This window comes from Impatiens glandulifera, chromosome 3 (genome assembly GCF_907164915.1).
Source record: "Impatiens glandulifera chromosome 3, dImpGla2.1, whole genome shotgun sequence".
Taxonomy (NCBI): Eukaryota; Viridiplantae; Streptophyta; class Magnoliopsida; order Ericales; family Balsaminaceae; genus Impatiens; species Impatiens glandulifera.
This window is the reverse complement of record NC_061864.1, coordinates 55,886,606-55,900,404: the sequence shown is the minus strand read 5'-3', so window position 1 is coordinate 55,900,404 and position 13,799 is coordinate 55,886,606. Positions and strand designations below refer to the sequence as shown.

General features: G+C 23.7%; 1 protein-coding gene across 1 annotated transcript; it reads left to right on the top strand.

Annotated features, from left to right (window-relative positions):
* Window positions 1-9,410: 9,410 nt before the first annotated feature.
* LOC124930429 (GDSL esterase/lipase At4g10955-like) lies at window positions 9,411-11,209 on the top strand. Its single transcript, XM_047470772.1, has 2 exons — window positions 9,411-9,475; window positions 10,279-11,209. Exons 1-2 carry the CDS (start codon window positions 9,411-9,413, stop codon window positions 11,207-11,209), a joined length of 996 nt encoding a protein of 331 aa, XP_047326728.1.
* The last annotated feature ends 2,590 nt before the right edge of the window (window positions 11,210-13,799 follow it).

Below are 13,799 nucleotides of genomic sequence, written 5' to 3'. Positions count from 1 at the left end.
TTTCATTTCTAAAACTCGTATATCACATTTGTTTTCTAATTATTTAATTACTTAATTTATAAATTAAAATCTATTTTTTTTATAAAACTTTAAATTATTTAATCACTTAATTAATCAACAAAATATTAAAAAAAATGTATTCTTCTAAAAAATTTAAGAAAACAACATTATAATAATAATTTAATCAAATGAAATTTAAAAAAAAAATAAAAAATCCATCAATTGTTTTTTTTAAACCCTTAAATAACAAAATCAAATAAGCCCCAAGTAAATGAGGATTAAATAGGACACATTTTTTCTTAATTGTTTAACTATATTTTGAATAGAGAGAGTAAAAATAAGAAGTGAAAAAACTGAAAAAATGGTCCATTTATTGGCTTGTTTGATTCATCTTATTTACTCATTTTTTCATTATTGTATAAGTTTGTTTTCCTGGATTGATCATGAAAAGTGAAATGGAAGAACATTAAAAAAACATAAAAAAAAAAAAAAAAAACCTACGTCTGTCTCCTTACTCTGCTCAGTGGCAACTTGACTATTAGGCTGCCTAGTTATGTTACATCTAATCTTCTTTAATAGATATCTCACATTGATAAATTTCACTTAATATATATAAAATTATTATTATTTTTTTTAAAACAATTGAACTATTATATATAATAAAATTAGAAAAATGTCTTTGCCATATTCCATTGACCTTTTTGCATGGATGGGCTGCCTTGGAATTGATCCGTCAAAACTCATGAGTAGAAGAACATTCATATTAATAAACAAATAATATGAATGTCTTTAATTTTAATAAACAAACAAATCATTTTCAGACTTAATAAAATCAATATCATTCCTTAATTGTTTAAGAATAGTTTGAATAGAGAGGGTAAAAAAAAGAAGAGAAAAAACTGAAAATTGTCCGTATATAAGCTTGTTTGATTCATCTTATTCCCTCATTTTTTCATTATTGTATAAGTTTGTTTTTCTTTTACTAAAAAAAGGTATTATTTATGATTTTTCAAATAAGGAATTACAAACGGTTTTAATGAAAAGTAGAATAGAAGAACATTCAAAAACATCAAAAGACAGTGTTTTGTTACACTATGCTCAGTGGGATCCTGAATATTGGACTGCCCTAGTTATATTATATATTTTGTCTAGTTTAATAATATCACACATTGATAAGTTTCACTTAATATCACACATTGAAGTTGAAGCATCAATAAGTGTAGGTGTTGAAATGTAACTAATGAATATTCCATCTATAATAGAAAAAAGAGATTTTAGTGGAGGAGAAAGCCTTTGATGAACGAATTGTCTTAAAAAAAGAGTTGTCCATTTTTCATTTTATAGCAAAAACCAAGAAAGTGCAAGTCCTTTGTTTCGAGAAGATTTAAAAAAAAAAACGAGAATATATTGTTTTGTTTAAGTTTAGTGTGAAGGAGATTTTGAGAGTGTTTAATCTAGAAGGGGTTTGAGCTTGGATGATGGTTGATGATAACAAATTATAAATAATATATTTAACCATTATAAATCAAGAATTTGTATTCAACAATATTTATCAAAAAAAATAAAATAAATAAATGAGAACTAGCATGACACTCATAACCATGATCTTCGTTTTAACACAAAGCGCTTTCAGATGTAATAAACAATATTTATCAATTATTTATTAATTTCTCACTCAAGATGAAAATAATGTAAGAATAAATTGAATCTCAATTCTTGAAATTGTTTGACTTCAATTAATTTGGTAATATATTTACATTTTGTAAACCAAAAACAATAAGCGTTAAAAATAAAACATTCTTTGTATTTTTTTTACCACATGACAATCAATATCAATATGATTTGCTCATTCATTAAATACCATTAAATACTGTATTATGCATTATAGGTTCAGCAAGAAAAATACAAATTCATTTTAACTCACAAAATGTGACTGACATGCTTCTATATTTATTTAGCTTCAACTAAAATCTAGAAACAATTTGTTATTTCTTAGTCTTTCATGATATATATATATATATATATATATATATATATATATATATATATATATATATATATATATATATATATATATATATATATATATATATATATATATATATATATATATATATATATAAACATCAAATTTAAGATCATTTTAAGACAAATAAAATAGACCTAACAAGTTTTTGATTGGATAAGCAATGTATGACTAGCAAAGTTAAAATACCAATTTTCTATATTTTTCACAAATTATCAATGGTAAATTTTATACATTTAGTCACAAGAGTGAATGTTGGTTTACCATCAATCAAACATAAATTTGAAATCAAATTAAGTAATACTTTCTTTGATTTATAAAAATTCCTTTATTAGTTTGCATTATTTCAAGACATAAAAAAATTAGCATTTTCTTAATCTTTAAGTTGAAATATACTATTAATAGCTTATTTAACATCATTAATATACTGTAATAAGTTTCTACTATAAGAATATCATCCATATATTAATAAACAAATAACATGAATGTCTTTAGTTTTAATAAATAAACAATGGTCATTAATATGAATGTCTTTAGTTTTAATAAACAAACAATGGTCATTTTCAGACTTAATAAAACTAATATTAAAACTAATATCATTCAAAATATTAGATATTTGTAAATGTCATTGTCTAGTGATTATTGTCTAGTGATTGTTTGATGAAATACCTTTTTAAACCTTCATACACTTTCATATATGAATTCTCTTCAAGACAACCATGCAAGAAAACATTATTTACATATATTTTATATAAATGCTATTTATTTGTAGTTGTTAATGCAAACAATATTTGTATATCGTTACATTTTTAGCTACATGAACATAAATTTGATGAAAATATATTCTATCTATTTGATTATACCCCTTTATAACTAATATAGTTTCAATACTTCTATTTGCATTAATTTTTTCTTATAAATCCATCGACTCTAATTGCCTTTTTTTTCTTTAGCCAATTTAGTTAGTGTCCATGTTTTGTTTTGATTTAAAGCATTTAGCTCAACATTCATTGACTTAATCCATTCTATATTTGAAGCATCATGTTTATAATTCATTAGTTGAGTGTATTATCAATATTACTAAGAAATTATATATACTTTGAATCTTTACAACTTGAAACATATGAAAAAAAAAACGGTGAATATACTAATTTATTTTTCATTTTCAACTTGACTTGCAACACTCTTTCATCCACATTAGTGGATTATTATTTCTAGAACTTCTTCTACTTAATAGCCTTAAATTGTTTGTTACAATCAAAAAAATATTGAACAAAAAGAAATTATATTTTTTGGTTTATAATCTTGATATAAAGAAATAAGATTAACACAAAAAGAAATCTAATATTTTGTTATGGTAATGCAACTAGAAAAATATTGTGACAATATTTTGGAGACTCTTTACCAAGATATTGGTATTGACTTAGTTGAGACTTATTTAAAAGTGCAGTCGGGCACTTTAGAAATCTAAAGTCTTTACCATGAGAGCATCGCTTCTAATCTCAATTATGTATCAGTTAGGGTTTCGAGGACCGGGTGTTATAAAAATTCGTGTAATAACCCAATTTTTTCATGATGTAATTTATGATTTGATTTCCTTAAAAATATTCTCTCTTTCTGGTGGACGTAGCCAAGTTTTATATTGGTGAACCACGCTAAAATTCATGTCATTTTATTGTTTACATCATCTCTCGTATTTTCATTACAACAAACTAATATTAGAGCTTCAGGTTATTCAATTGTTCATTTTCCAATTGAGATGACAGTAGGAAGCATTAAGATCAACACATTCACGAGGAGAAACAATTTCAATTTAAAAATGATCAAGATGAGGGCTCTACTAAAACAACATGACTTATGGGGTTGCTGAAGTTGTCAGCAAGAGCATAAATAATTGTTGAGATGGTCATTCTTGAGGAGTAGTATGACGAATCAATATGCGGGCTCTACTGAAATAACATGGCTTATGGGGTCGCTTAAATTGTCGGCAATAGTATAAATAACCTTTGAGATTGTCATTCTCGAGAAGTAGTATAACAGATCAAGATGCGGACTCCACTGAAATAACAAGGCTTATGGGGTCGCTAAAGTTGCTGGTAGGAACAGGAATAACCGTTGAGATGACTATTCTAGAGGAAAAGTCACATTCAACAATTTTGTTGTGTCATGTAGATAATATCATTATCGAGGTCTTAGAAGAGTGGACTAATAAATCACGGACATCTTAGAGTATTCAAGTCAATGTGGAGATTTATTGAGTAGACTTGAATATTTTGGTTAATAAAAAATTATTAAATGTCTTGAAGACAATTATAGATATAAAAGAGAGAGATGATAGAGCATTTGGGCTATCATACACCATTAAGTAATGCATCTAGGCCATATTTTTTTTGGGAAAATCATCTAGGCCATATTTTACATTGAGTCATGCATATGGGCATTGACTAAAGAATCTGGATAACCTTTAGCATTGATTAATGCATTTTGGCCATCATTGATATATGCATTTAGGTCATCCGGCATTGACTAATGCATTTAGGCCATCTCTAACATTAATTTATGCATATGGATCATATCTGACATTGAATAATGCATTTGAGTATTGACTAATTCATATGGGTCATCTGACATTGAGTAATGCAATTAGGTCATCTTTGGTATTGAGTAATGCATTTGGTCATTGACTAATGCATTTGAGTCACCTCTAGTATTGACTAATGTCTTTAGTCCATCTTTGGAATTGAAAAATGCATTTGGGATATCCAAAATTTATTAATGCATCTGGGTCATCTAACATTTACGAATGCATCTAGACCATCTAACATTGACGAATTCACTTGGGTCATCCGACATTGATGATTGCATCTAAGCACTAGTAAAAAATTGATTATTAAGGAGAGCAAAAACTCTCAGAGAAAGCCCAAATACCTTCGGTGATAGTCTTCACCGAGGGCGATAAATGCTCTCCAAGCGTGTCGGTGATACAATTGTCGGCGAAAAGAAATGAGTGTTTGCGAGGGAATATTCAGGTCTTAGAGATAAGTATTTGCGAGGGCAATCAAAAGCCCTTAATGAAAAGAATAGAGTATTTGTAAGGGCAATCAAGGGCCCTCGATGAAAAGAATAGAGTATTTGTGAGAGCAATCAAAGGCTCTTTGTGAAAATTGTATATTTTTACCAAGTGAAGAAGCTTATTGCTCTCGGCTATGATGATTTTTTTTAAAATAAAATTATTGTAAACTGAATAATTACCTATTTAAACCAATCAATTTCAGACATAAATCATATATAAATTTAAAATACTGAATTTCATATACCAAAATCCCAAAAATACAATCATCCAATAAACCTAAATCTCAATTCATCCAAGAAATACAATTATCTAATAAACCAAAATCTCAATCATCCAATATACCAATGAAAGTATTAAAAGATAAAAAGAAAGTCTAAATAATATATCATATACAGACTGATCCGGAGGTGGAGGTGGAGGATATCTCGCCATAAATGTCGTCAACTGGTTCTGGAATTATTCTCTTTGTCTTGCCATTTGTCTTTGTGTCTCAAGTACTAGAGTCTTCAACTGTTCTCTTTTCGAAGTCAATCATGTATCAATCTGAAGGCGTGCCTAAAATCACACAATTGGAATTTGGACAGTTGGATAGCTTCGGTCCTCTTAGATTCAAAGTCGTTCGATGAAAGATCGTCGGCTGAAGTGGATCTAGAAAAATCAGTCATATTAAAAGTCAAGTTATGACAACTAAAAAGTTATTTTCAGACTGTAAGAGTTATTTTCATTGAATAATATCTAGTTATTTACAAATTAGCTAAAGTTATATTAATGTAACATTGTAACCTTATTACTGTGTATATTATTTATTACTAGAAAGTAGCCATAATCAAAGTCTATTGTTCAATTTATTTGTTGGTAAAATACTTTTGGACAGTAAGATAACAAACATAAATTTGCGCTTTGAAAAAAACAAGTTAGAAAGTAATTGGATAATTGACTATGAGGGGTGGGTCGGTACGATATACCTTAATGTTTTATTCATACCTTATACCTTACCTAAAATTTCGGTATGCAAAAAAATGCATACATTTACCTTACCTTGATTTCGGTATACCTTAATTTTGATATACCTTAATTTCAGTATACAAAAAATTCATACATTTACATTACCTTAATTTTGGTACGGTATCGGTATTCTACCTTTGATACCTAAAACCCATATTAACTTAAAAAAATCAATCTCATCGGTAAGGTAGAGATTTCATATATTGAATAATATTTCAAAAATTATATTTTAATAATTAATTTAATATCAAATCTATTTAAGTCTTTCCTTATAAGCATTATACATATATATATATATATTATATTTTAACTTATAAATACTATTTCGGTATATCTCGATATACCAAAATTATAAAAATCTCATATCTTTACCGTACCAATAATATTATACCTTACCTTTTTTCGGGATACCTTAAAAATCGATATTTTCAATATATTGCGGTATTTTTGATATACCTTTAATATCGGTAATTTTTGTGACCCCTAATCTAATTATGAGAGAAAATTATGAAAAAACAATTCTTTATATTATTGATAATTATATATCTAATAAATGAATATAAAATAGTAATATAATAAATCTTATATATTAATTGTGGTAATTTATTTTTTTATTCTTTTGGAAAATAAATTCACTTTTGAAGTATAAAATATAAATAATTTTATAAAAGTAAGTTAAAAATAAATTTTATCCTTAATCAACTAACTAATTAAATGTAGATTTTTTGTAAGAACTTATTTTATAAATTAATTAGTTATTTATTAAACTATTATTTTATTATTGACATATTTATTTGTATGAAAATTTGTTTTTTAGTATTATTTAAAACTTTTTCTATAAAAATATATCAAACTAACTCAACTTAATAATATATATAAAGAGTCTATCTAAATCTAACCAATATAATATATTCATACTTAAATATAATACATGATCATTCCTGGATAAATATTTATATTTTATATTTTATAAAAATAAGATTATGAATTTAATAATTTAAAGTTAACTAGATTTATAAAATTTTAAATTATAACTATAATGTATTTATAATTCTTTTACCATGTATGATTTATAAAAAAAATTAAAAGTCCTAATGTCTAATGCTTGGGGTTAAAAATTTATTATTAGATTTGTAAATGTATATAAAATTTGTAACTATATATCAATTTTAATATTATATATTATTTTATAAAATTTATAGTTATACATAGATAAAATAAAATTATATTTCTAAATTTTAATATTAAATTAAAAAAATTAAATATAGTACAATTTATTAAATTATTGAAAATAATAAAAAAAACTAATTATTATTATAATAAATATATTGATCTAATCTAATATATAAATACAGAAAAATTAATATATATATATATATAATTTTATAAAAGTCAAATATCCATTTTAACTTCATAATATACATTATTTTAAGAATATAAATAATATATAAATAATGATTTTTTAATTTACATGATATAAATTGAAACTTGTATACAAAATTATAAAGATTTAAATAAAATGATAAAGACTTAGAAGAAATTCGTCATATATAATATTTTAATATGAGCTAATTTTTTGATTAATTAGTAATTTTTTTGATTAATTAGTAATTTTTTTAATTAATTAGTAATGAACTAGTGTATATATTAATCTTTTAATATAAACTAATTTTTTAAAATAATTATTAAATAAATTAGTCTACTCCATAAAAGATATAACTAATTTATTTAAAGTTAAATAATATGTATAATAAAATAAAATATATTTGTATATATAATGAATATATAAGTTATATAGAATGAATTTTGAGTTAAAGAAATAATATATTAAAAAAGTGAATGAATAATTATTAATAAATTTGATTAACACATCCAATAAATAAATATATATATATATATATATATATATATATATATATATATATATATATTTTAATTAAAAAAAATGAATTATTAAATAATTATTAATAAATTTATAACATAAAATTAAAATTATGAGACGTCTTTAATTGAAATATATATATATATATATATATATTATCAAAATTTTAATTATTTATTTAAAATGTATAGTTATAATTTTAAAATATTTAATATTTAGTAAAAAAAATATAATTTCAATTTTATTTAATATATTATATTATTTAAAATTGGACTGAAATTCTATCTCAATTCTAATTTTATGATTATGGAATACAGAATAACTTCATATGATTTGTATACATTTCAAAATAATTTAAATTATTTTTACTGTATTTTTATTTTGATAAAATAAAATTTAAAACAAATGAAAATACATTTTTATGAAATTTTTGAACTTCAATTTAGACCATCTCCAACCCACAAACTCATTCAAAAAACTCAAAATGCAGTAAACGTAACATCAAAAAGTAATTTATCTCAAATCCAAAAACTAATTTTCAAACCAAAAGAATATTCTTAGAATATTCCTTTCTTACACTAAGTTTTTAACCTTATTAATATTATCTATATATTTATCCACTTTACATATTTAACCACATTCATTTAATAATATTAAAATAAAATTAAGTATATATATCAATAATTCATAAACAATAAAATAATTAAATAATACATTTAAATAAACAAACATATTATATTAACATTATTAATAAATAAAAACACTTGTTACACGTACACATAGCATAAACGTTGTATCAATCCTCGGAATTGGTGTACACATAGATAAAATTTCGAGTATAATAAATTTAATAATTTAATTATACATTTAAAAATATTATAATTTTCTATCTTATAAGTAAAAAAAATATAAATTTGAAAGATTAATTTATATGTATAAATATTAAAAGTTATTAAAAATAAAAAAGTCTAAGGGGGTGTAAATGAAAAGTTTTTTTTGGAGAGTGGATGTGAATTTCCATTTTGGAATTGAGTTTGTCGGGCCGATTGAAACAGATTTTGAGTTTGCGGCAGGCAGTTGAAAATGGTCTTAGATAATTAAGTTGGACGGTGTTGTTTATTTTGGTCAACTATTAGATAACAACTGGTATTAATATATATTTTTTATAAATAATAAAAATTTCTAGAGCTCTAGTTGACCTTATTGACTTGGATCAAGTGACTACTTTTTTTAGTCTATAAATAAATGGAGTAATTCATTGACTCTTTCATAATTTCATCTCTCTTATTTCCTTTCTCATTTGTTTCAACCCACAAAGGAGCTTAAACCACTTGTGTGAGTCGATTATACCTTCTCAATTTTGTTAAATAAATATATTTAATTTGGTGCTGATTTTATTTTTCATTATATTATATAGTGTTTCGATGGAATTAGATGATGAAGATGTCTTTGATTCATTTGGACCATACTATCTGGACAATGTTAACTGGTATTATATTATATATATATAATTTTATTTTAAGTTCTATTTAAGACGACTCATATTATTCGCAATAAGATTTATACACTCTAAATATTCATATAAGCGGGGAATTTGTAATTGATGGAGAGCATACTTTTATTATTATGTTGATCCGTTTATCACTATTTTAAACTTCTCTATATAAACATTTTAATTATTTAGAGATGGTTTAATTTTCTAAATATTGTTCTTTCAATTAAAGTTATAATCTTAATTTGAATAAACCTGAAGTCAACGTATGTTTATGCTGGTGTTATCACGATGATGTCAGCATGGTGATGTCAGCACGCTTTTATGTGGGTGAGAATAAACCACAATACTAGATAAAAACCAAATTAATATATATCGATAGTAAAATTATGCAATTTTATTTTTTTGTTTAACACCTAAATGAATTGTAGCTTGATAATGTATAGTGTTTTTGAGAGGGCATCACTGTCTATCTCCTTATATTAATCTTTAATAATATAAATACAAATACATCATTAATCTCAAAAACCTTTAAAAAAAATGAGTTAATCAATTAAGTCAAGTTTAGATATATGAACCAACAAAATATGAATTTAGTATCATTTATTTATTTTTATTTGTAACTTTTAAACTCCACTATTCTTTTATGGTTTTTTGTCCATTTTTTTAAACAATTATTAATTTTCAACTATTGAGGTTATTATATTGATATCTAGTTTAAATATTTTTTCACCTTATTTTGTATTTGTATTTTATTTGATTATAATTAAATGCTCACTTTCTACCATCTAATTGGTTAGGAATGATGAGGGTCATCAAAAAGCTATTTATGCGTCTTTAGTTAATGGTGCTTACATCCTCCAACGTGACAACAAACGACATCGAAACGGAGAAAATGCATTGGCCCCTCGGTGGTGGGAGTTCTTTGACTTCAAACTATTGGAGAAGCTTTACGACGAAGATGATAAAAGCATCTTTGGTGCTGTTTACGTAGTTGGCCCACGATGCGTAATTGCATTTAGAGGCACGATGAAAGGGCGTGAATTATTTCAGGACATAAAACTGGATCTGGCCATTTTTACTAATAAACTTAATAGAAAATCACGTTTTAAAATCGCAATGAAAGTTGTAGAGGAAAAAGTTGTCGAATTTGGTCAGGGTAATGTTATTCTTGTCGGGCATTCCTTGGGGGCTGCTCTAGGTATACTTGTTGGAAAACAAATGGTCATTCAGAAGGGAATTTTCCTTAAAGCTTTTCTCTTTAACCCACCACACACTACTGCTATAATGTTGTTAAGTGAGAATAAGTTTAGGAGATTGAAAAAAGTTATTCGAAGGACAGTGACATTATTTAATATTATTGGAAGCATTGTGGTTTTGCCAGGAGAAGAAGACGATGAAATGTTTAAGAAGTTGTCTGTTTGGAAACCAAACCTGTGTGTTCATAAACAGGATCTCATCTGTTCAGAGTATCAAAGTTATTTCAGTGATATGAAAAAAATATGGGGAAGAAAGGCTGAAATGGCACACATTGCTGCTAGGGTTTCAGCTATACACTTCTGGAGGAAGATCCTGAGGAAGAAATCAGATATTCCACTGCATTTACTTCCATCAGCAAAGCTGACCGTAATAAATCAGGCAAAAGGAGCTTTAGATGCTCATAAACTTCAACAGTGGTGGAAACCTGACCTGCAATTTGATTCTCAAGAATTTTCTATATATGATCATTAGGACATGGTAACTGCAAGATCTCCTCTATCAATTTCTATGGATTGTTTTCCCTTTGAGTATTTTGTTATTCTTGTATGCTGAATATTGTTTGTGTTTTTGAGAGTTTTTATTGACTCTTATTTTTATAACGTATTTGTTATAATTGTAAAATTTATTTTTAGAGTTTTTACGAGCTTATATTCTTTTTCATACACTTTTAATAATGTAACATATTAATTAGGACAAATGACTTGGATGGTTCTCTAATTACTCTACTCGCTCACTTTTAGTCCTCAAGTTAATTTTTTAAACAAATCGCTCTTTCAACTTTTAAAAAGGTCACCAATGGCCCTCTCTATTAACTTTTTGGTTAAACATAACTAAATAAGTTTAAAATATACTTTTTTATATATTATCTTTAATCATTATTTTTTATATTTATATATATATATAATTATTAAATAGCTTATATATATATATATATAATATTATATATATATATATATATCTTTTATTAATAATTTTTATATTTATATAATTATTAAATCTATTTTATATATATAGATAATAAATATATATATATATATTATTTATTTTTATCTATACATATATATCCTATAATTTCTTTAGGGAAGAGGAAGAAGGAAGCGATGATTTCGGCTTGAGAGGAAATTTATGATTGAGAGGAGATTTCATTGTAACGTGTTGTCGAACACAGAATTAGGATTATATATGCATAGATAAAAATAAATAATATATATATATATATATATATATATATATATATATATATATATATAAAATTTAATAATTATATAAATATAAAAATTATTGATAATATATATATATATATAAGTGATTTAATAATTATATCTATATAAATATAAACAAATAATAATTAAAGATAATATATAAAAAATATTTTTTAATCTTAACCCGTTATGATTGACCAAAAAGTTAACAGGACGGTCATTGTCACCTTTCTAAAAGTTGAAGGGGCGATTTGTTTCAAAAAAACACAAACACGTGGTTAATTTAGATACTTTTGTGACAAAATAAATACTTAAGTCTAATTTTTATCATAAATTAATGAGCATGAGTATAAGTTATACAAAAAGTCTTTTATTTAATTATTATTTTTTATTTAATAAAAAAAATTATATACTTAAAAATTGTATATAAATCATTTATCTTTTTAACTCTATATTAATATATATATATATTAATGAGTAATGATAGGGAACGCGAATTTGGGGCCGCGAAAGTCCGCGAAAATAGAATATTCTCATAAAACACCGAATATTCTATCTTCTTTTATTAATTAATTTCTCTCCTCTTAATAATTATTTCTCTCTCTTCTTGTTAATTAATTTCTCTCTTAATTTCTCTTCTTTATGAATTAATTAATTTATCTCTCTCGTTCTCTCTGATTAATTTATTTAAACCATAATCTCTAAACCCTAAATTCTAAACCCTAAATCTTAAACCATAATTAATATCTCTTATCTATATTTAGTTGAATTATTAATTTATCAAAGAAATGAGTGAAAAAAATTTCGTGAGAATAGAAATATTAGATAAAACTAAAAAAATATGAAAAAATAATAAGAAAAAAAAAAGAAATGAGAGTTTACGGTTTATGATTTAAGATTTAGAATTTAGGGTTTAGAGTTTAGGGTTTAGAATTTAGGGTTTAGGGTTTATAATTTAAAAAATATTTTTAATATTTATTAATAAAAAAACTTAATATCTACCGAGAAAATAGATTAATAAATCGGAAAAAGAAAATGATAAATTAATTAATAATCGAGATAAATTAATTAATAGAAAAAATAAATTAATTAGTGGGAGAGAAGAGGGAAAATAATTAATGAAAGAGACTAGAGATAAATGAGAGTGAGAGAAATAAATTAACAAGAGAGGAGAGAATATTCTGTGATTAAACAGAATATCCAATATTCGCGGACTTTCGCGGCCCCAAATTCGCGTTCTCTATCATTACTCATATATTAATATATATATATATATATATATATATATATATATATATATAAACCTGTTTAGATAAATAATTATTATTATATAAAGTATTATTTAAACTTTTTTTTAATTTTATTTTTTATTTTTTCAAAATAGAATTTTATTTTTAATAAATATATATTTAAACCGCTAGGATTATCGGGTCGAAGAACAGTCGGATTTTTATCATAAACCCGACAGTAAAATAATTAGTATAATATAAATTATACCAAAAGTTTTTTATTTTTTATTTAGTAAAAGAAAAATATATATACTTAAAAAAATAGTATTTAAAAAATTATTTACCTTTATAACTTTATTTTATTATATATATAATTCTATTATATAATATATACAATTATATATAATAACATATTTAAATAAAATATTTATTATTTATCACCTTTATATATATAATTTTATTTGTATTAATTATTTTATAATATATATAATTATATATTATAAATATAACAACTTGTTTAAATAAAAATATTTATTTATCACATTTTTATATTAATATTTTTAATTCTCTCCTATTTATTAGATACATTATTATTTTAACTCTTTTTCTTTTATTTTAATTTTTTAAACT